Below are 24,467 nucleotides of genomic sequence, written 5' to 3'. Positions count from 1 at the left end.
TTTGGGGAGAGCAGATTACTGTAGAGCTAAAATACTGCACACTAGTTAAAAACAGCCTCAGGAAAAGAAGGGTTAGTTAGAAGTGCACAACCAAAATGGAGACAGCTACACCTCCAAATGCATACTACAAAAGATGAAGGCTGGGTTAACATCATGCTTTTGTATTTCATATATGTTGGGGGGGGGGGGGGGGAGGATGCAAAAGCGTAGTACACTACACTAGTACAGAGTCCAGCAAAGTTTTTTGTTTTTTTCTTCAATGGAACTTTCTGCTGATGACATCAGTTTAGAATATATGTTTTTTTAATATATTAAATGTAGGACAAAAACGAGATGTGAATCCAGCCTAAGACCTAATTCACTGACGTTTGCTGTCAGCATTTTCAACGTACACATTGATTTGAATGTGTCTGTTTGCCCAGCCACCACATCAAGGTGACCTCATTCTGGATGGGAACCTACTCTATATAATACCTCTTTCTGTGCCAGCTGGCCTCTTGATTTAGGGAAAGCAGGCCCCACATGTATATTGCTCTATTTGTTACCTCTCTGTGCCAGCAGGCCTCAAGTGAATTCAGGGAGAGCAGATTACAGCTATAAGGCTCGTTCACACAAACGTATTTTGTTTTCGTGTCCATTACCTTTTTTTGCGGTCTGTATGCGGAACCATTCACTTCAATGGGGTCACAAAAAACGGAAATGACTCTGTGTGCATTCCGTTTCCGTATGTCCGTTCCGCAAAACAATAGAATTTATTTTTGCGGATCTGTGTTTTGCGGACCGCAAAATACATACAGTCGTGTGCATGAGCCCATATACTGCATTAATTCAAAACAACCTGTGGAAAGGATTGGGTTAGTTAGTGATTGAGTTACTAAAATGGAGACAGCCACATCTCCAAATGCATATTGCATAAACAAAAGACAAGTTAGGCTAGTTTCACACTAGCGCTAGGGATCTGGTAGGCTGTTCCGGCAGGGAACAGCCATGCCGATCTCTCTGCATTCCAGCATTGCCGGAAGTATGAACTAAATGGGGACTGTCTGAGATGTGGCTGGAAGAAAACTGCTGCTTGCAATGCTGGAACGCAGAGAGATCCAGCAGGCTGTTCCCTGCTGGAACAGCTGCCAGATCCCTAGTGCTAGTGTGAAACTAACCTTAGACAGCACATCCTGTAGTATGAAGTCAGGGGTGAATTGTGAACTTAAAGTGGCCCTGGGAAAAAAAAATATAAAATGTGGCACCCTGTTGTAGGCGGATCCAGATTGACAGAAGGCAGGACCGAACAAGTAGGCAGAGACAACAGAAGTAGGCAGAGCTAGCAGTACCTAAGTGCAGCACAAAATATCGCCCCAGCAGAACCAAATACCACTGTGCAGCATAAAATACTGCCACTCGCATTGCAGTATTTAGCTGTATCACTGTCCTGAGGACGGAGACATAATTGAAATCAGGAGGGCACTTGTGAAATGCCAGCCATGGGCATAAGTACTTGATGCTACTAGCATTAATTAATGCTGAGAGTATTAGATCGCTATATTACCAGCTGGCAGCCCTCTGGGCATTGGCCCACCAAGAAAATTCTCTGTAGGTTCTATGGCCTGTCCACCCCTGAATAAAGTAAATGCACAGATGTTTGTCACCATGGCTGAAACTACAAAAGTAAAAGCAAATGCAATAACACTCTGCAAACATAGAATACATAAACTAATGCTGTATTCACTATATAAAGTGAACAGGAAAAAAACATACTTTATCAAAATCATTTGTGCCCATCCACCACGGCAAGGTGACCTCTGATGATGGTCCTTGCTATGGTATCCTCAGATAATATACACAAAGCCCAACTTGTACAACAAACAGTAATCTAAAACTACATCTAAAAACCTATTAATTTTAGGAATGTTTCCAGGTACAGGCATTACAGACACATTTATATTCCTGCTTTTTGCACAAAAGTAAACTTTGTACACTACAACTTGGAAAATCTACCATGTATTATCAATTACTACATACTACCAAAACCAATCAGAAGATGCTGCAATCAGCCAGCCAAAGATCTCCCCTGAAAGGGAAATACATTTTGGCAATTCAAATGAATGAATATCTATTCAACAAAAGGATGGCTTGGGTTTGCCATCTATCCTGAATGCTGAAGTCATTACCAGTAACAGACCACTAACATGAAAATCTTGATGTCACACTCCTGGTTTTTACAGGTATAATTTCAGTTTCTGCCTCAGCTATTAGTATTATCACTAGGGATGAGCGAATCGACTTTAGATGAAACAATAACTTCGGCTCATCGGAGCCAAATACATTCTAATATTGTATGGAGCAGGAATATTGGAACGAATTTTGATCCAAATTTCCGATTTTCATCCAAAGTCGATTCGCTCATCCCTAATTATCACATATAATATATAAAATGCATTTTACTCATTGTACTTCTCAAGCCATTGTCAGAAGTATGCTTCGCCTGGCAGCAATAATCTCTGAAAAGAGCATGAGAAATGTATCATTATGCACTGTACGTAATATACAAAGACATTTCACCTACACATTGAACTTATATCTCTACAACTGCTGTAGGCACTGGAAATAAGCACAAGCTCTGCTAAGCTGTAAAGCTGGGGCTACAAGGCTAATCTTGGCCACAACATGCGTATAGCACTAAACTGAATGGGGTCACGGCGCAACTCGCAAATTGACGCTATTCAGAAATTGCTAAAAAATATAGCAGTGTTGATTTTTTGCAGTTCTGGAGTCACAGCAACTTGCAATTGTGCAGTTCAATGGCTACACGCATCAGGTGTCTCAGCAAAAAAATATAAATAAATTGAGGTGTAACCCCAGTCTAAATTACCAGTCTTTCAGCTGAGAAGTTCCAGTAAATACTGCAAGGTCATTCAGTATTGACTGGCAAGCCCAAGAATTCTTAAGTCTACAGGTAAACCTATCCAACCTAAGAGTTGTTCACACAGCATCTTTTTTGAAAAACTGCATAGATTTCTTCTGGCTTTTTCTCCTGCAAAAAAAAAAAAAGTGGCCAGATGTTTCATATTGGCCAATAGGAAATTATAAACTGTTGATTATTCCCTTTTTTATTTTTTTTATATATATTTTTTTAAATCGCAATATGCTCTGATTGTGGTGCTTTATCATATGCAGTCCCATAGACTTCTGTACTGAGAAAAAAAAAAAAAAACACATCGGACTAAAGAATTTATTGGCAAGGAACAATTATACATTTAACAATATCAAAATGTAGAGGAGGTAAACCAGTGGCACTACACCAAACCTATGGTTATTCTGGATAACGAGGAGTAATGCCTCACGGTGGTGCTCAGCCTGTAGCAGCAGTAAGTATGCAAAATATCTTCAAACGAAGGAGAAAAACAAAACGAGCGGCACTCACGGTTATAGAAAGGTACACTTTATTCCATGGCAGGAGGGGGGTGCATAAGGTGCAAACACAGCATTAAGCAACAGCCGTTTCGTGCGTGTGTGCGCTTCTTCTGGCTTTCCACCATTGGCGGGGTCACGGCACCTTCAAATGTGCACAGGAAGCCGCATCATCGCAGTAATTAATTACTTAATCAACACCTGAAATTCCACAACGGAGGACAGGGATTCTTAATCGATAGCGGGACCCTTTCAACGGTGTAAAGTGCATGTGTAAATACAAAAACCAATAAAACAATACAAATACGAAAATACAATTCATAAAGGAATACTTCATTACAGAAATACACTCATATCTATTTTTTCATTTAATCCCAAGGGACCCATTGCATCTGTGCGTAGGATCCACTTTGTTTCTCTTCTCAGAAGCTCCCTCTCTCTGTCTCCACCTCTCTCTGTGCGGTTAACTATTTCAAGACCGGCAAAGGTTAATACACTGGGATTTCCATTATGTACCCTGTTCACATGATCTATTAACCGCGGGACCCCCTTTCCTGTTTTTAAGGAGTTTAGGTGTTCACGGAATCTTTCAAATAGACAGCGGATGGTTTTACCAATGTAGAAGCGTCCGCATCTACATAGAATTAAATAGACCACAAATTTGCTGTGGAAAAACCTTATGTTCTATCCCTGCAACAGAGATCACTTGCAATTGGGAATTAAAGTTGCAGTTCTTTCACACACGCGCGAAACGGCTGTTGCTTAATGCTGTGTTTGCACCTTATGCACCCCCCTCCTGCCATGGAATAAAGTGTACCTTTCTATAACCGGTGAGTGTCGCTCGTTTTGTTTTTCTCCTTCGTTTGAAGATATTTTGCATACATTTAACAATTTTAGATACAGAGATACAAGGAGATGGGTATTACATCTGGATTTTTTATCTCCTTGAATTCACAAAATGTCCTCTGTCATTCTTAAAGGGGTTGTCCAGATTCAGAACTGAACATATCCCCTTCTTCACCCAGGTAGCCCTTCTTATATGAGCATCAGAGCATTTCATGCTCCAATGCTCTCCCTTGTCGTGCACTGAATCACACAGGACAAGGAAATTTTCTTGAGATCCGGTGACTTACCGGGCTCTCCATGGGTAAACTAGGCAAAGACTTCCGCATAGCAGTATTCCCGGTGACGTTACCAGCACTAATGGGCTGCCTTGATGAAAAAGGGGATATGTGCGGGTTCAGCTATGAACCTGGACAACCCCTTTAACTGCTTGAGTCCCGGAAGATTTTAAGTTTTTTTTTTACTCCCGGCATTCCTGGAGCCATAACATTATTATTTCGCATAGCTGTATGAGGGCTTGTTTTATGTGGGACAAGTTGTACTTCCTAATGGCACAGTTTACTTTTGCATACAATTTAGTGGGAAGCTGAAAAAAAAAATTTCCAAATGGAGTGGGATTGGAAAAATAAAACTACACCTTTTTATAGGTTTTATTTTTACGGTGTTGCCTGTTCGGTAAAACTGAACTGTTCCCTTCATTCTCCAGGTCAGTATGATTACGGCGATAATTGATTTGTTAGTTTTTCTTGTGTTTTAATAGCTTAAAAAAAAAAAAAACTTTGGACATTTTTTATTTTTTTGGCATCACCATATTCTAACCCCCATAACTCTTATTTTTACATCTATGGAGCTCTGTGGGGGCTTATTTTCAAGGATACAATTTTGGAGTGTGTATGACTTTTTATTCAAGCAACAACAAAAAAACTAAAAATCACCCCTTTTTAAGCTTTTTTTTTTCGATTACACGTTCGATGTATGAAATAAATATTTTTATATTTTAATAGTATGAGCGTTTTTGGACACTGCAATGTTTTGCATTTGTTTTTTTTTTAGGGAAAGGAGGGTGGCTTGAATTTTTTTATTTTTAAAATTTTTTTTTTCTTTTTTTAAAGTCACTATAGGTAATTATAACATGCAATGATTAGATTTATTTATGCTGCAACTTGCAGGCAAGCATTGCAATATACAGTTGCAAGAAAAAGTATGTGAACCCTTTGGAATGATATGGATTTCTGCACAAATTGGTCATAAAATGTGATCTGATCTTCATCTAAGTCACAACAACAGACAATCACAGTCTGCTTAAACTAATAACACACAAATAATTAAATGTTACCATGTTTTTATTAAACACACCATGTAAACATTCACAGTGCAGGTGGAAAAAGTATGTGAACTCTTGGATTTAATAACTGGTTGAACCTCTTTTGGCAGCAATAAATTCAACCAAATGTTTCCTGTAGTTGCAGATCAGATGTGCACAACAGTCAGGAGTAATTCTTGACCATTCCTCTTTACAGAACTGTTTCAGCTCAGCAATATTCTTGGGATGTCTGGTGTGAATCGCTTTCTTGAAGTCATGCCACAGCATCTCAACCGGGATGAGGTCAGGACTCTGACTGGGCCACTCCAGAAGGCGTATTTTCTTCTGTTTAAGCCATTCTGTTGTTAATTTACTTCTATGCTTTGGGTCATTGTCCTGTTGCAACACCCATCTTCTGTTGAGCTTCAGCTGGTGGACAGATAGCCTTAAGTTCTCCTGCAAAATGTCTTGATAAACTTGGGAATTCATTTTTCCTTCGATGATAGCAATCCGTCCAGGCCCTGACGCAGCAAAGCAGCCCCAAACCATGATGCCCCCACCACCATACTTCACAGTTGGGATGAGGTTTTGATGTTGGTGTGCTGTGCCTCTTTTTCTCCACACATAGTGTTGTGTGTTTCTTCCAAACAACATAACTTTGGTTTCCTCTGTCTATAGAATATTTTGCCAGTACTGCTGTGGAACATCCAGGTGCTCTTGTGCAAACTGTAAACATGCAGCAATGGTTTTTTTGGACAGCAGTGGCTTCCTCTGCGGTATCCTCCCATGAAATCCATTCTTGTTTAGTGTTTTACATATCGTAGATTCGCTAACAGGGATGTTAGCATATGCCAGAGACTTTTGTAAGTCTTTAGCTGACACTCTAGGATGATTCTTCTTCACCTCATTGAGCAGTCTGCGCTGTGCTCTTGCAGTCATCTTTACAGGACGGCCACTCCTAGAGAGAGTAGCAGCAGTGCTGAACTTTCTCCATTTATGGACAATTTGTCTTACCGTGGACTGATGAACAGCAAGGCTTTTGGAGATACTTTTATAACCCTTTCCAGCTTTATGCCAGTCAACAATTCTTAATCGTAGGTCTTCTGAGAGCTCTTTTGTGCGAGGCATCATTCACACCAGGCAATGCTTCTTGTGAAAAGCAAACCCAGAACTGGTGTGTGTTTTTTATAGGTCAGGGCAGCTGTAACCAACACCTCCAATCTCATCTCATTGATTGGACTCCAGTTGGTTGACACCTCACTCCAATTAGCTCTTGGAGATGTCATTAGTCTAGGGGTTCACATACTTTTCCCACCTGCACTGTGAATGTTAACATGGTGTGTTCAATAAAAACATGGTAACATTTAATTCTTTGTGTGTTATTAGTTTAAGCAGACTGTGATTGTCTATTGTTGTGACTTAGATGAAGATCAGATCACATTTTATGACCAATTTGTGCAGAGATCCATATCATTCCAAACGGTTCACATACTTTTTCTTGCAACTGTATTAGTAATTGGTCTGGAAGCCTTGTACAGGCTCAGGGCTATCACTAGTATGGGCCGCCTTCCACTATTACCGTGCTTCTGGTTTTATTGCTCACATTTAACCACAGCATATGAAGGGTTAAACGACTGCGATCAGCAAAATTTGGTTTAGGCCCTGGGTGTTTGCTGTTTAAAACCGAAGGCATCCGAGGGTGCCATCTTTAAACCCCTCCCTTCCACCGTACATGCACGGCGCTCAGACTCAAGGTGTTAAAGGGGTTATCCCATCATAATGATCACTGTTAAATCTGTTAATGATTTGACAGTGATCATTTTTGTAAATATATTTGATTAACAAATTCCCACCGTTTAGGATAAAATTCCTCCCCACTTACCTCATTGTTGTCATTTGGTCTCCCCTGGTTACGACCACTCTTCTCCGGAATCCCGGTGGCCGCGCTTGCGCAGAAGACTCCTTTTCTCCTGGCCGGGGCGGCTCGCTGTCCTGAACGCGCACGCCGCCGCGCATGCGCGATGGTGACTTCTTCCTGGTCAGAATAGTACAGAGCTACGAACGTGCACGCCGGCTCTGTACTATACTGGCGTGCGCATTTAGTCCAGTGCGCGGTTCGGCCGAGAGAAGACTTCAATCAAGATAAAGCCCGTCCCCAGCCAGCATCCAGGAAGTGAACGGCGCGCTGGCAGCAGGTAAGTATGAAAAGGCGAAGTGGGATAACCCCTTTAATGCTGAATTTATGACATTATACGATTATGTAATCATTTTTGTATAATTATTATTATATAGTATAATTTATTACCAACTGATTATCACTTCTGAATTCCGCTGCCCATGGGGAAAAAAATGGAAACAATACAGCCAACGTGACAGTTAATAATTAAAGGGGCTTTCACAGTTCAATAAAAACTCAGTCAGCCCCTGTAAATGTGATAAAATAACAAAAGAGTCAAAGCTTCTTCCTGCGCTCCGGGCCTTCCCGCTTTTAGTTTTTCTGGCTAGAGCAGTGACATTCTGTGGCCTCGCATTCCATGTACTACTGAGGTAGTGTGACCGTATGGTCGCCGTACCTATGTGCTATTTAAGGTCCATAATGCACAGGCACCGACATTTCCTATCATTTGCAGTGCAGCAGCACAGACCTGAAAGCCCACGGAAGTTTCTGTGGTCTTCTGATCCATGCCTCTGCTCCGCAAAAGATAGGACATGTCCTATATTTTGCGTATCTTGAAGATAATGGACCCATTTAAGTCAATGGGTCCGCAACCGCAGCACGGAGTGCACACAACTAGTGCCCGTATGTTTTGGGTCCGCAATACGGGCACATAGCCCTAACGTTCGCCTGAATGAGCCCTTAGAAGGTGACATTCTGCAATGAAGCATCTTTTTAAATAGTCAGCAGGTCCTTGCGCAGTGTGACACATAATGAGTTGCTGACAGACTCCACTCCATCCTGCCAAGAGATCAGTCTAAAGCTACGGCTGGATGAAGTGTAAGGCTGATTGTTTATGACAGCGGACAAACATCAGTGTCAAAGGAAGTGACTGGACATCTTGTTTCAATTAGAATGTTACCAGTTTGTTCAGATATGGTGACTGTTAGGCACATTTTTTGAGTTTAGCATCTTGCAGAAATTTCTACGATAATCCGCCATCAATTTAATTTTAAAGGCATGCTATGTTGGTTTAATTATGTGTTGAACCTAAAAGAAGAGACTCTTCAGATTATAGACAGTTGGCTAACCTGGTAAAATGGGAACTGCAGCTAGAGTAAGGTATCATGCACCTATGACTGTGGCGCCTTATGTGCTGTTCTTTCCAAATTGAATTCATACACTGTATTATTATCTCTTCTTTTACCTATGTTGTTTCAATGTATTGTTCTCTGCTGCCATCTGCTGGCCGGAATTCGTATGCTGCACGCCTTGTTCTTGTTAAAGTTTTTCTCTGCTGGGCGTGGTTTTAGGCAGCCTTGGTCCTTGTCACTTCCTGCAGCCATCTTCAGTGCTGCATTGCTGTGTGACTGGAGATACACACCTTGGCTTGTGAAGGCATCAGTTTTTGACCAGCAGTTAGCCTCAGGAAAGACATCTACGCGACAGCATCTACTCTGCTACCGCATTACTGTATTGCATCATCGTATGTCGCTGCTTTGGATCAAATAAACCCACGTTTGATTGCATCCTCGTGTCTACGTCTGGGTCCATCCAACCTGAGCATCTGCCGGTCCGGTCTGCTCCACTGCTTGGATACGAGTCACACAGTCATTATCAGTTACACCTTCATTCGCCTTCATGTGGGGACAGAACACCTTATGCCACCGCATTACAGAGAAACGCTTTTAGAGGAGAGATGGTACGCAATAAGGCGTGCACTGGAACAGCTTACAACTTCTTTTCATTTGTCCATATCACTGCTTCTCTGTCTATTTCTTCTGGGGCTTAAACGTTACTTATAATCCATGCCAAAATTTGTCTTACATTTGTCTATTGAACCCAACTGAACATTAGAGATTTGTGCCGTTTCAGTATATAATCTGCATCTACAGCTGAGCCTCAGCAACAACTGGGGAAGCTTCAAAGCCTGGGCTATACATGTGACCTCAAAACCTTGATCTTCTCATTTTGTATGTTTTTATTATCCTCGTTCTTTCAGGTGCAGTTTTAGGATACACATCTTTTATAAGGGACTGTAATATATACTGATCTGATATTAGTGGGCTGATTGGAATATTTTGAAAAAGTTCACTAAACTTAGATTGCTTTTCACATATTTAAATCCAACTGACAAAGTATAATACAGGCTTACTTTTATTTATCGTGAGAAAAACTGTAGAACATACTGAGGTGATCATACAAGAGGATTCTGTCAGTATAATACAATTAAACCACACATAAATTGAGTACCCTTTACAATGCAGTTTTCAAAGCAATAAGGTTTCTATCTAACATGGTCTAATGTCTGGATAGATACCTTGGAATTTTCACCTGGATGGCCAAAGTGTAGGCATAATAATCAGACTTTTGCAGGAAATGGCCATTATTACATCCCAGACATCATCTGGAAAGTTAACCCGTCACTTGCTGTTGCATGCTACAAAACATAACATAAAACAAAGAACAATGTAAGCAAGGAATCACACACCTCTCTGAACAGAGTCCCCCTAGAGACACTCCTTTGTGCTTTTTCCTACCCCCTTAAAGGGGTTGTCCCATGAAACAGACTTATCCCATCCACAGAATCGGGTATTAATGACTGGTGGGGGTCCAACCTCTGCTGCCCCCGCCGATCATGAGCATGTGGAGCCCAAGTGAATGAAGCAGCAGTCGCTCCCATCCACTCTCTATGGTTCACACAAGCTGGCAAAAGCACTCTCACAACTTTAACCTCTTCCGCCACTAGGTGTGGGTATCCATATCAACTGTAGGGACAGTGTTCAGCTGAACTCATGCATCAAAATGTAGTTTTATTTTCATAATCCACCGTTATAATGCACCAAAATGTGAAACAATTAGCAACCTTTCTGGCTTGTTTTGTGTGCCATTTGTCAAGCATGAGTGGTGTACTGCAGAGCTTCAGCGACATTTGCAAAATAATAGTAGCAGTTTATGGAAATAAAACTAGATTCTGATGCATGCATTTAAATGAGTGCAGTCCATTCATTCTCTACAGCACATCTGGAGATATAAGAATAGAGCACTCTGCTATCTCTGACAGTCCCATAGAGACTGAATGAAGGGGTAGCGCACACCTGCAACATGCTGCTCCATTTGTATAGGGAAAAGGACCCCTGTTCTTGTGATCAGTGGGCATCCCAGCGGTCAGAGCCCACAATCAGACACATGCCCTATCCTGTGGAGAGGGGACAAGTGTGTTCTGTTGGAGACCCCTTTTCAGGCTTAGCCCACGTGAACACTACATTCTCTGACGTGGCAGGGCTTAGACTGCTTAGGCTACATTCATACGAACAGGAAAAATCAGCATCACACAACTGTTTCCAGAACTAAGTCAATGGGGCTATTCACATGGCTGTGTTTTTAACAGCCAGTGAATAGAAGCCATCAAAAAATAGGACATGTCCTATTTGTGGCTGTTTTCATGGCCAGACGGACCCCATTGGAATCAATGGACACTCTTTTAATGGCCGTTAAGACAGAAGTGCATCCGTCTAATGGTCGTTAAAAACAGGTAAAAGAGACTCAAGGGTTAAAATTATATAAAAAAATAAATACCAGATCCACTTGAATGCAAGGAAACACTCGCTCTGCACTGGAGCGAGAAGGAGCTGACAAACCCAGTGATGTCACGACGCTGGGAGCATCAGGACCTGCTCCCTCAAGTGCAGAGCAAGTTTTATTTTGAACCCAGCAGAATAGAGGGCAACATTGGGGGCAATATTTATACCATAGGGCACTATTGGGGGGAATCCTATATACAGGGGGCACTGTGTGTGTGGGGAGGACTTATATATACTGGGGCAATATTGTGGCTATTATTTATACTGGGGGCACTGCAGAGGTTGGGATGTTCCAAAAAAAAAAAAATTGATGCAGAATGGCCACTGGTCATGTGAATGTAGTCTTAGTCAAGACAAGTGCACAACTAATAAAAAGTATTAGGAAAGACACATGAGCATGTCTCAAGCCTTCATATGCAAACAGTATGTTAGAAGCAAGATTTTCTTATTTAAAAAAAAAAGTCATTTTGAATGAATACTTTGACTAAACAGACTGGGGTCAGACAGCATCTCTAGCTCTGAAGGATCTGGCACATCCATTTATTTCTGTGTAACTTCTGGTGCAGAAGAGAAATGGAATGCTTCCCGCCTGGCTGATCGCTGGAGGCCCTATCTGCTAGACACCCTGTAATCAGCTAATCACTGGGGGGCAGGAGGCTTGCAATGCCCTTTATTCAGCGAAACTACAAGCTGTCAAGTCCATGTTAAGGCATACACACCTTATTAATCTCCTTGTGACGCTCTCTGCTTACAATTTCTTCCAGTACTTCACCATCTCCTTTAATAAGTCTGCACAAGAAACATACAATGGTCATTTATTGTTTATGATTTTATTGGTCTGAAAATATCACTTGCAGACCTTCTGTAACTTTATTCTTCTCGTGAAGAAGGAACATAGAGTCATAGTCCCTCATACATCTGCAATTCTCCCATCTTTTTACTGAGGGAATCATCTGAGTCCACACAACCTCCTCCACCTGATGCGACGCATGCGTATTAGGGAGAGTTTCTGTGAGATTTAAAGGCATTGTCCGAGAGAATTATAAAGCTCAGACAAGCACTCCAATAGGTTAAAATGAAAAATCACCAGTGCTGTTCTCTGTGGTGATGTCCGGTCCTCCTGCTGTTTACAAACATGCCTGTATATGTCACATGACCGCTGCAGCCAATCACCATCCTCAGAGTTAGACCAATGGAGAGTGATTGGCTGCAGCGGTCATGTAACATACAGGCATGTTTGTAAACAGCAGGAGGACCGGACATCACCAGAGAGAACTGCACTGGTGATTTTTCATTTTAACCTATTGGACGGCTTGTCTTAGATTTTAAAAGAGGTTGGCCACTTTCTGGGTACCGCTGACCAATGTCTTTGTGAGATGGTTACAAGGCACTTAAGAATATAGCCTTTGTTGAAATTCTGCACCATTTTCTAGATTTCATAAGATATACCCCCTTTTTACAAATCCTTTTGTGCTGTCCACACAGAGGTCCTGTCCATAAGATGGCCGCTGATGGAGGGTCATGTGATCAGGCAGATCAACAATGACTGTATTAGTAAGTGCCATGTAATCATCTCACAAACACATTGATAAACGAAAATCAGAAAGTGGCCAACCCCTTTAATTGTCTAGGACAACCCCTTAAAATACGTAACAGGCAGGTCATATTCAGCCACCATGTTAATTCCTACATCATATTAAAAGCTATATAGAGGCATGAGATACATAACGCTTCATCAGATACTGTACATGTACATTACAAAGTAATTTTCACATACTTGACTACGAATATATAAGAAAGTGCTGGTAGGGGATAGGGAAAGAGAAAAATATATCTCGTGGAAGTTTTACTATCAGGACTATTGTAAATATATATGAACTTTTATTCTGCTCCTAGAAGTGCTCAAGAGGGGGTGCTTCAATGTGAAGTGGATAGTCTAAATTTGCTTACCAAAATTTATCTTTCCTCGAGTCCAAAGGCAGCACACAAAGGGTTAATGTCTTGCTCCTCCCGTTTAGAATAGAAGATAAATCATTAGTAAATCAGACTAATTAACCCCCCTATCAAGGAGTGCACACCTACTAGGCAGACGTGTTTTTTCCAAGCAATGTCTTTTTCAGAGAGGGATAACGAGATTTTTGTGAAACTCACCTGTAAAATCTCTTTCTCGCGGGGTTCATTGGGGGACACAGGACCGTGGGTATAGCTTGCTGCTGCCACTAGGAGGCGACACTAGGCTGAAAAGTGATAACTCCTCCCCTGCAGGCTATACCCCCTCCAGCCTGGAGAGAGCATATCAGTTTGTGCCCAAGCCATAGGAGTAGAAGAAAATAACCATACGGTAAACAACCAACAACTGACCAACGCTAGTCGGATCAAACCAGAACTGGGGCCATACTGGCTCCACAACCGCCAACAACCACAGCAAACAGAAATTACTGGGTGGGAGCTGTGTCCCCCAATGAACCCCGTGAGAAAGAGATTTTACAGGTGAGTTTCACAAAAATCTAGTTTTCTCGCTGGTATCATTGGGGGACACAGGACCGTGGGACGTCCTAAAGCAGTCCACGGGGAGGGAAATAAATCACATGCTCCTGGAGAAAAGAAACGCCCTCGAAGATGCGTAACTCACTGCCGCCTGCAAGAATTTGCTTCCTGGAACAGTATACGCCGGTGCCTAGGAAGGCACCCGGTAAAACTTGATGAACGTGTGCCCGGAAGACCCAGATACTGCCTTCCACACTGGAAGCTACTGCATGAAGGAGATGGACCTGAGAAGCGCCGACCGCTGGTCAGGTGGGCCAAGACTCAGCTGGGCGTTGCCTACCCGAGGGCGAATGCCCGAGCAACTGTTGAACGGATCTATCTGGAAAACAGCCTTTGGTGGCCGTCAGCCTTGACAAGGACCCCAGGATAAGAATTGGTAGAAGTCCGTAGGGCTGTAAGCGCTAGACAAGGACAAGCAAGCTCAGAGGCCAAATCACATGGCTGATGGAGAGCTCGGTTCGTGCACTACGAGGAAGAAAGAAGAGAAACCCATGTCTGTGAGGTGTGGAAAGGCGACCACCTTCTGTGAAAAAAAGAGGATCCTGGACGGAACACTGCCTTATGTTCATACTTAAAGAAAAAAATACGTACAAGAAAGGCGTATCAACTCAGAAAAAAATAAAAATAAAAAATAACACCAAACAGCTGGCTCCTGGCCGCAGCTGTGGAAGTAGAACTAAAAGGCCAAGTCCGTAGGATTCACCTCTGGTCCAGAGAACGCCCCCTAGGGGGTGGAATATTGGTAGACCAACGCCCTTATAGCCATAGAGGCTGGTGGTGAGATTTCTAGTGAGAGAAGCTGCCTGAGAATCACTAAGAAACAAACGCCTGAGACAGGCGTGCCCCACTACAGGCCAAAGTATCAATACCACACGGGAAAGGTAAAGTAAAGCCAATGTGAGCACCACTAGTGATGGGAAGCCCCGTCAGTGACTATATTTCAACAAAGCGGCAACGCTGCCTGGGAGGGCAGATGAGTGGAACAAAGATGAGAGAAAAAACTCTTGCCGGGTGAAGTTCGACTACGCTCCACCCGTCTTGGGAAGGCTCTCAGTCCACCCCCGGAATGAGCAGTGAAAGAACAACCACCATTGGCTTGAGGTGACGTAGATATCACTGACATCTGAAGAGAGGTAGCACCAATGGCGTTACGGTATGACTACTAGAATCCAGGTCCCGCTTAGAACGGCAATCTAGTGTTAGCGAGTGCCGTAGGGACTGATCTACCCAGTAGAACGCACTCAAAAAGTAGGTGCCACTCACTGTAGTCTTCAACAAAAGAGGATGTCTTTATTGGTCACAAACAATACTCTGACGAGTTTCGGCTCACATCAAGAGCCTTTCTCAAACATATGGATATGGATTAGATGTGGCAGAAGGACAACAGTTGTCAGAGCCACGGACCCTTATTGGTAGTAAGCCAGAAAGAGGCCAGAACTAAAGCCCATTCCCATGTGAGACTGAAGCCCTACAGCGTTTAGTGGTGATGCGATACTCCGCCTGAAGGGGAGGCCCTACAAGGGAAGTCCCAAGAGTAATGCTCACGCCATACTCCAGCCGAGGAGTAGGCCACACCGTAGAGGTCACTGATTCTCGTGTTAGAAGAATCCGTTGCCTGACGAAAGAACTGTGCAGAAGGAACCTTAGCATGTAATGGTGACTCAAACACCCCTCGTGCGGCAGAGGTTACCGCATGCTCCGCCAGCGTGGACATGAGGGGAAAGCCTGAGGATATCCAGTAGAAGTTCTGGTATCAAGCTGGCCCAGTTAGTAGAGCTAACCATAAACCCTCCACCTGACAAGGGCGCTGAACATGAGCAACTGCCGAATTAGTACCAGGGTAGAACCCCTACCTGAGGGGGGCTGTCTCGCTACAGCGATTAGGAGCATCTAGCCCTAGCGTGAAGACTACCCTGCGAAGGAGAAGCCGTTGTAGTAGCCACTGCAGATTGCCAGCATAACGCCCTCACCTAGATAAGGATGAGTGGTGGACGAAGCATCCGGAGTCAGTGGAATATTCTGCTTGCTGGATCTTGACCACAGTACTCTGTGCAGTGTGACTGACCTGAACGGTGGAGGCTCCTGGGGATGGGGAGACTCTAGGACACCTAAGGCTGGGTGACACCCCTGAGAGCACAAAGGCTGACATTTTTGTGTCTCCAATAAGTGCATGAAGAAAAGAGGGATACAATATGGGAGTATCCCTAGTATCCAGTGGCAGTATCCATATGCCACTAGATGAGAATATCAGGCACCAGCGGTACCGTCTGTTGCCACGGACCACCTGTGAAGGAAACCAAGGACTCTAGATGCATAGTGATCCCCCCGTTACTGGATCGTTTGTAGAGGGTAATGCCATAGGAAGTATGTGATGGCAAATGGGAGATGGAATAGTAACCAACGGAAGCGCAATCCCCCGGTTAGGGAAGGGGCTAGCGCAATAGTCAGAACCGCAATCTACAGAAGTGTAATTACCCACTCAATGGAGGGGGAAAAATCTACGGCAAGCACTGCGCTCAGTGACAGTGCAAACGCTTTACCTATGATCAGGAGTAACATATTCAGTAAGTACTGTAACCAGAGGTAATGCAAATACATCACCCATCGAAGGGGGTAACGCACCTAGCAGGAACTTGCATGTGATGAGTTCTGTACTCTGTGGGAAGTGGCATCATCCCACCGCAGAAAGGGTGTAATGCGTACGTAAACACTGCGACAGCAGTGAGAATGCCATAATGCCACCTATACAAAAGGTTAATGTATGCTGACGATACTGAGCCCAGTGGAACTTCAATTCCGCCACTCACAGAACGAGGGCACCTATGGCTGGCATTGAGGCCAATGCTAGTGAGGTCAGTCCACCTCAGGAAGGAGGTAATACCCAAATTAAGCACTGTATCTAGTAGAAGTGTAAATAGTGCCTAAGGAAGGGGTTAATGCATACACCAGAACCGGTTAGCACGGACGTAATCTAGGAAAAATAATCCGGATTCATGTCAGAGTCCGAATAACTGTCCTGCTCTCAGCCTCTAGCCCATGGCTGTTGCAGGCTGTGGCGGTGTTGACAGAAGAACCAAACTACCCGGAGGTGGAACGGAACTAAAGGTCTGCTTACCGATTGCGCAGACGGTGCTCTATTAACCAAACGACCCAGGAGGGTGGGTTGTGAGCTTCCGGAGGTCCTCCGCTGAGTTGCGCAGGAAAAGAAACTCAGACAGACGCCCCCGGAGGGTGGATAGGAAGTTACAGTTGTCCTCAACTGGATTTGCACAGTTGTATTATTATTAACCAACCGGCCTCAGAGGGCGGATTGGGATCCTCCAGATATACCCCACTGGACTTTGCAGTTGGAGCATTATCAACCAAACGGCCCGGAGGGCGGATTGGGGACTCTTCGGATGTACTCCACTGGATTTACGCAGTTGGAGAATTATCAACCCAACGGCCCAGAGGGCGGAATAGGAAACCCTCAGATGTACTCCACTGGATTTGCGCAGTTGGAGCATAATCAACCAAACGGCCTCAGAGGGCGAATTGGGATCCTCCAGATGTACCCTACTGGATTCACGCAGTTGGAGCATATTCAACCAAAAGGCCCGGAGGGCGGAATGGGAATCCCTCAGATGTACTCCACTGGATTCACGCAGTTGGAGCATATTCAACCAAACGGCCCGGAGGGCGGAATGGGAATCCTTCAGATGTACTCCACTGGATTTGCGCAGTTGGAGCATAATCAACCAAACGGCCTCAGAGGGCGGATTGGGATCCTCCAGATGTACTCCACTGGATTTGCGCAGTTGGAGCATAATCGACCAAACGGCCTCAGAGGGCGGAATGGGAATCCTTCAGATGTACTCCACTGGATTTGCGCAGTTGGAGCATAATCGACCAAACGGCCTCAGAGGGCGGATTGGGATCCTCCAGATGTACCCCACTGGATTTGCGCAGTTGGAGCCTGGATTTTGTGGTCTGAGGAGGGCAGGATCTGTATGCGCATAATTTTTTTTTTTTTTTGGTGAAGACCTAACCTCATATGGAGAGGAGGTCAGGAAGGGCTGTATACTGCCATATTAAGGCACATTGTGCCTGCAGAAAGAAACCTAGGGTAATACTCCACTGGACAGGGGCCTGAAAAAGGTGGCTGTGCAGGAAGGGTTAACCCTGCTCAGAGGACCGGAGCGGAGCTCAGCGGGCACCTGGGGGAGGAGGGACAGCTAGTCGGGGAGGATTCGCGCCTAAAGGACGAACCCGCCCCCTCCATAATCGGAAAGAAAGTTGCGGCCTAGTAGGCCGCAAAGCCGGGACATAAAGTTCGGCGCACAACCGACCGGGCGGTATTGCCGGCCGGCTACCACAGAGGGACTTGCAGAGTAACCGCCGATACCCCCTCCAGATCAGTGGACAGATGTGTCCACCTGCTGCGGGAACCCATCCCGTGGCCGCAAAAAAACTGTACGGGCTGAGTTCCGGTAGGCCCGAAGAGAAGCCGGGGCCTAAATTTTTGGCGCCGGCCGAGCGAATAGCCGGCCGGGAAGTGGAGTGACCGGAGCGGCGCTCTCAAGCGCCGTGGCTGAACACTGGCCGCGGGTGCTCACCCCGCAGGCCGTATAACGTGACCAGTGCCGGCTACTACATTGGGGCCTGAGATAATGTGGGGCCCTCATGAAGAAAAAAGGTCCTCCATCCTATGAGGTGACAAAGGGGAAGGGGGGGGAAGTTGGGGGGGGGGGGGGGGCTGAGGTACTTACCCAATGCGGACTACTCACCCCATCTTCATCCTCTTCTCTTCACCCTTTCTCAGAGTACCAGCAGGGTCACCTCTTCAGCCGCTGGCACCCGAAGTGGCAGGGGACTGGAATGGCGGAGGGTCTCGCCGGACTCAGGTGACCCCTTTGGCTGGCGGGAAGCAGGGGAGCTGGGCTGCCCTGGTCCACTTTTGTTTCTTGGGGAGGGCGAGCGGTGAGGGATTCCGACACCGGCCTTGCTCCCGGGGTAGACAGAGTGGCTAGGCGACTCTGTTTCCCCAAACCTAAAAAGGAAAAAGATAAAATAATAAAAGTAAGCCGCCCTGCAAAAGCAGGGAGGTCTGCCTCCTACGACACTAAGCTAAAAACTGATATGCTCTCTCCAGGCTGGAGGGGGTATAGCCTGCAGGGGAGGAGTTATCACTTTTCAGCCTAGTGTCGCCTCCTAGTGGCAGCAGCAAGCTATACCCACGGTCCTGTGTCCCCCAATGATACCAGCGAGAAATATGTGTTGCCTTTGGACTCAAGGAAAGATACATTTTGGTAAGCAAATTTAGACATTTCTCATCATCCTTCAGGCAGCACACACAAAGGGATCTGAAAAGCAGTATTAAACAAGGAGAGGGGGTTGAAATCGCAGCCTTAATAATCACGTCTGTCAAAGGCTGAATCGCAAGCACCAGATACATCCAACTTATATTGTTTTGTAAAGATGCATGGAGAAGACCATGTAGCGGCCCTGCATATTTGATCCAATGCCTTCCACACCCCCCTTCTCTGCCCAAGCGACTAAGTGGATTGAGTTGAGTTTACTGTAACTCCACCTGGTAACTGGAGTACTTGAAATTTAGAAGCAGACTTTAATAGTATTCTTAATCCAAGCAGTGTAGGCTTGCTGGCTTTTAAACTTCTCTATAAACAGCTGGTCAGCCAACCTGAAGGACCCTGGTTCTCCAATAACCAGTAGATGAAGCTTGTCTTATTCAGCTGATTGAGGATTCAGATAGATGAATTTCTTAACTTACATTCATGTCAGATGAGACCTTTGGTAGGATATAGTGCATCAACCTTAAAATCAAGTCTTCTTGATGTACTTTCAGATATGGCCCTTTACATGATAGAGCTTGCAAAGTCTGACACCTTCTTGGCTGGTGCAATTGCCAACAGAAATAAAACCTTCCAAGCACTGGCGTACATAGAGACGTAAGGGTCCCATAGCAAGGATCAAACCAGGCCCCCCACACAGGACATAAGGGTTTCTGCCTAGACCCTTGGGCCATTTTTCCTCTGCCTCATTTGCGTGTTTTACCCTCAGTTGTGTCTTTAGAGGGTAGAGTCCTGACCAAGTTTTCACCTCCAGTAGAAGAGGAGATAATCCCAACTAAAACTGGGCCCCCTCTTGCCCTGGGCCCCATAGAAGTCGCATGGTCTGCCGCTATGGTAGTTACGCCCCTGCTTCCAAGATACAAACCTTAGTGGTGCTTCTGTAAGAGGCTCAAATAGAGATTCAACCAGGGTCTTGAAGAGAACAGCCCGAGTCCAGGCTGGAAAAGGAGGCTTAACCGATCAAATTAAATTGAATAAGGAACGTAAAAAAAATGCATGAATGCACGAAGGCTCCATCTATGCAAGAAGTGGCAGCCGTGAAATGCACTATTACAGTGTTAGGTTTTAACCCAAACTGGAAACCGTCCTGTAAAAAAATGTAAGACTTCAGACAGATCAGGATTCTGCAAAGTTTCCACCACCACATATTACAAGCCCTTCTTCAGTCCTGAACCGTCAGATTTCAGGCTGTAAGATGAAACATCTCCGGTGTGGATGCTGTAGGACTGCTTAAACCAGAAGATCCGGCTGCAATGTATCTCCAATAATTTCGGCTTGCACAGAAGTTGCTGGGGGGAGCCCTATTCACGTATTTGCTGTGGGGCCCAGTTATTTCTAGTTACTCCACTGGGTCCTGACTGGCACTTGGTGATGGGACCTTAGATCTCACAACCACTTTGATTTCTGGATCCGCTCCTGTGAGAGCTTAAGCAACCAGTTTCTGGAGTCTAACTGGAAGCTAAGGGCTGACTTAGCTCCACAACTAACTTTGTAAAAACATCAGGCAATGATGATAAACCAAAGGCCAGTGAATTGAGAAACCCTGGTGAGTGATGGCCATAAAATCATCCTGCTGGCGAATGTTGATAACAGAACAGAAATTCACATCATTAATTTCTTCCGAGAAGGTATTTGTTTAGACACATCAGATCTAGCCTCCATCTTACCTGTGGCTTTGGCACAGCATACACTCTTGAAAAGACCCCAGAAATTTCCTGGGAAAGAGGTCAAGATTTTCCTGTGAAGTCCTGAAACAAACACCATATGAGGCTTTGTGAAGGGTTGACTTATTTGCCTTTGGGGGGCAATTTCTTTAACCTCAGGAAGTAACCTGGGTAAAAGATTCTACCCAGGTGTCTGACGTAATCTTTGCACAATTTGAGAAAAGGTTTTGTAATTTTGCTCCCACCGGAAGCCTGATCTGCTAAATTTGATGTTTCCCTGTTCCAAATGTATACTTTCCAGTGCTTGGAGAGCCTGAAACTTAGAACTTACTCTTCTCTATCTGAGCCCCTCTCAGGTGATCTTTGGAATGAAAATTACAAGAATGAAACTAGACCTAGAGGTATATTGTGGAAAGGAGACCCCTCTGTAACAACGATTGATTCTAAATGGAATTAATTTGGTGAGGAACAAAATGGCACTAACAGAAAGTCCCTCTGCACAGTGTGTCTATGGGGAACACATGAACTCAGGCATATTCAGGGCCCATTCACACAAAAGTATTTTTTCTTTCCGACACGTCCCACAATTTGCAGATCTCATGCGGACCCATTATTGCAATGGGGCTGTGAGACACGGACAGCACACAGTGTGCCGTCCGCATCCGCACATCCATTCTGCGGCCCCAAAAAGAGATAGAAAATGCCCCACCTTTGTCCGTATTGCGGACAAGAATGGGCATTACCATCCTAGGGCAGGGTGTTCTGAACTGCAAATGCAAAATGCACATGGCGGCATCCGTCTCCTATGGATCCGCAACTTGTGGTCGGCAAAAATCGGGTATGGTTCTGTGAATGGTCCCCCAATCTTAGTTGACTAAGCGAGAAGCTTTGCGCTCTGCCATAGACAAGGAATTACTATGTTTCAGCAGGGAAACAATCTTTCTGACTAGAAGTTCCCTGACAGGGAATAACCTACTACTACCAGAAAAAAAAAGTCTTCTCAGCCAGACTGGCCACTGAGCTGAGACTGCAGGATCTGTAACACACCACTGTAATCTAGCTCCCACGTAATATTACCTGTCTGGCTGGGACCACACTCCTGCCATACATCCCTTTATTTTTAGAAAGTTTTATTCTCTGATGAGAAAAAAATTTAACCTTGATGGTTTCCAATGTTACTGGCATGACAAGCAGATCATCAGGAAATACCCTAGGAGGTTGATATATATATATTTTTCATCCACTTTGGGCTTATACCCTCTAGGTGTAACCATTTCAAGGTGAGCTAGCACAGCTTTTAATAATGAAGGTAAATTAAGATCTTCAGAATCATCCTAATCACAGAGACAGAGTCCACATCCAGATGAGATGAGGCAGAAGATAAGGTAAAAGGAGTTGTAGTAAGCGAGGTCTTATAGATACATGAGCAGAAAGGACCAGAGTGAAAGCTTCTGACCTCTGAGAAGTAAACCATTCCACAACCTCTGCACTTCATCTGGGAGGCGTTGGTGCAGACATCTGCTACACTGTCCACCGTTGGTGCAGACATCTGCTACACTGTCCACCGTTGGTGCAGACATCTTCTACACTGTCCACCGTTGGTGCAGACATCTGCTACACTGTCCACCGTTGGTGCAGACATCTGCTACACTGTCCACCGTTGGTGCAGACATCTGCTACACTGTCCACCGTTGGTGCAGACATCTGCTACACTGTCCACCGTTGGAGCACATACTAACATTAGCTTTATGGGATTCTTTGCAGAGTTCTGTAATTGTAACATATTAGTTCGCTCACACATACTTACAAGCTACAGTCCTGATCAAAAGTTTAAGACCACTTTAAAAATGGCTAAAAATCATATTTTACATTGTTGGATCTTAACAAGGTTCCAAGTAGAGCTTCAACATGCAACAAGAAGAAATGGGAGTGAGACAAAACGTTTTTTGAGCATTCAATTAATTGAAAATAACGATTAAACTAAAAAAGGCTGTTTTTTAGCTGATCCAAATTTTAGGACCACATGCCTTTAAAAGGCCAAATCTGTGCAAAGATGTGGATTCATTGTCATTTTCTGTCAGGTAGTCACACGTTGTGATGGCAAAGGTAAAAAAAACTCTCCCTTTTTGAACGTGGTCGGGTTGTTGAACTGCATAAGCAGGGTCTCTCACAGCGCGCCATCGCTGCTGAGGTGGGACGCAGTAAGACAGTCATTTGGAATTTCTTAAATGATCCTGAGGGTTATGGAACAAAAAAGTCAAGTGGAAGACCCAAAAAAATATCATCAGCACTGAGCCGGAGGATTCAATTGGCTGTCCGTCAAGACACTGGACGATCCTCAACCCAAATTAAGGCCCTTACTGGTGCTGACTGCAGCCCCATAACCATCAGACGGCATCCGAGACTGAAGGGCTTCAAAAACAAAAAACGTCTTCAAAGACCTAGTCTCCTTGAACGCCACAGAACTGCTCATTTGGACTTTGCAAGAGAGCAACAAACATGGGACATTCAAAGGTGGAAGAAAGTTTTATTCTCTGATGAGAAACAAAATTTAACCTTGATGGTTTCCAATGTTACTGGCATGACAAGCAGATCCCACTTAACCACCTCAGCCCCCAGTGCTTAAACACCCTGAAAGACCAGGCCACTTTTTACACTTCTGACCTACACTACTTTCACCGTTTATTGCTCGGTCATGCAACTTACCACCCAAATGAATTTTACCTCCTTTTCTTCTCACTAATAGAGCTTTCATTTGGTGGTATTTCATTGCTGCTGACATTTTTACTTTTTTTGTTATTAATCGAAATTTAACGATTTTTTTTGCAAAAAAATGACATTTTTCACTTTCAGTTGTAAAATTTTGCAAAAAAAACGAGATCCATATAGAAATTTTGCTCTAAATTTATAGTTCTACATGTCTTTGATAAAAAAAAAATGTTTGGGTAAAAAAAAAATGGTTTGGGTAAAAGTTATAGCGTTTACAAACTATGGTACAAAAATGTGAATTTCCGCTTTTTGAAGCCGCTCTGACTTTCTGAGCACCTGTCATGTTTCCTGAGGTTCTACAATGCCCAGACAGTACAAACACCCCACAAATGACCCCATTTCTGAAAGTACACACCCTAAGGTATTCGCTGATGGGCATAGTGAGTTCATAGAACTTTTTATTTTTTGTCACAAGTTAGCGGAAAATGATGATTTTTTTTTTTTTTTTTTTTTCTTACAAAGTCTCATATTCCACTAACTTGTGACAAAAAATAAAAAGTTCTATGAACTCACTATGCCCATCAGCGAATACCTTGGGGTCTCTTCTTTCCAAAATGGGGTCACTTGTGGGGTAGTTATACTGCCCTGGCATTCTAGGGGCCCAAATGTGTGGTAAGGAGTTTGAAATCAAATTCAGTAAAAAATGACCTGTGAAATCCGAAAGGTGCTCTTTGGAATATGGGCCCCTTTGCCCACCTAGGCTGCAAAAAAGTGTCACACATCTGGTATCTCCGTACTCAGGAGAAGGTGGGGAATGTGTTTTGGGGTGTCATTTTATATATACCCATGCTGGGTGAGAGAAATATCTTGGCAAAAGACAACTTTTCCCATTTTTTTATACAAAGT

The 24,467-nt window shown here is 44.2% G+C and overlaps 1 protein-coding gene across 3 annotated transcripts in view; it reads right to left on the bottom strand.

Moving 5' to 3' along the window:
- Positions 1–9,837: 9,837 nt before the first annotated feature.
- ARL6IP4 (ADP ribosylation factor like GTPase 6 interacting protein 4) overlaps positions 9,838–24,467 on the bottom strand; it is a 51,620-nt gene continuing 36,990 nt past the window's right edge. For all 3 annotated transcript variants that reach the window (XM_040416194.1, XM_040416193.1, XM_040416192.1), the window contains exons 6-7: positions 12,010–12,079; positions 9,838–10,146 (exon numbers count right to left, since the gene is read on the bottom strand). In XM_040416194.1, the coding sequence (XP_040272128.1) occupies positions 10,096–10,146; positions 12,010–12,079 (121 nt within the window). In that variant the 3' untranslated portion in view covers positions 9,838–10,095. The remainder of the gene's footprint in view (positions 10,147–12,009; positions 12,080–24,467) is intronic.

This window comes from Bufo bufo, chromosome 2 (genome assembly GCF_905171765.1).
Source record: "Bufo bufo chromosome 2, aBufBuf1.1, whole genome shotgun sequence".
Taxonomy (NCBI): Eukaryota; Metazoa; Chordata; class Amphibia; order Anura; family Bufonidae; genus Bufo; species Bufo bufo.
Note: the sequence above shows the minus strand (reverse complement) of the source record. Positions and strands in the feature narration are given on the sequence as shown.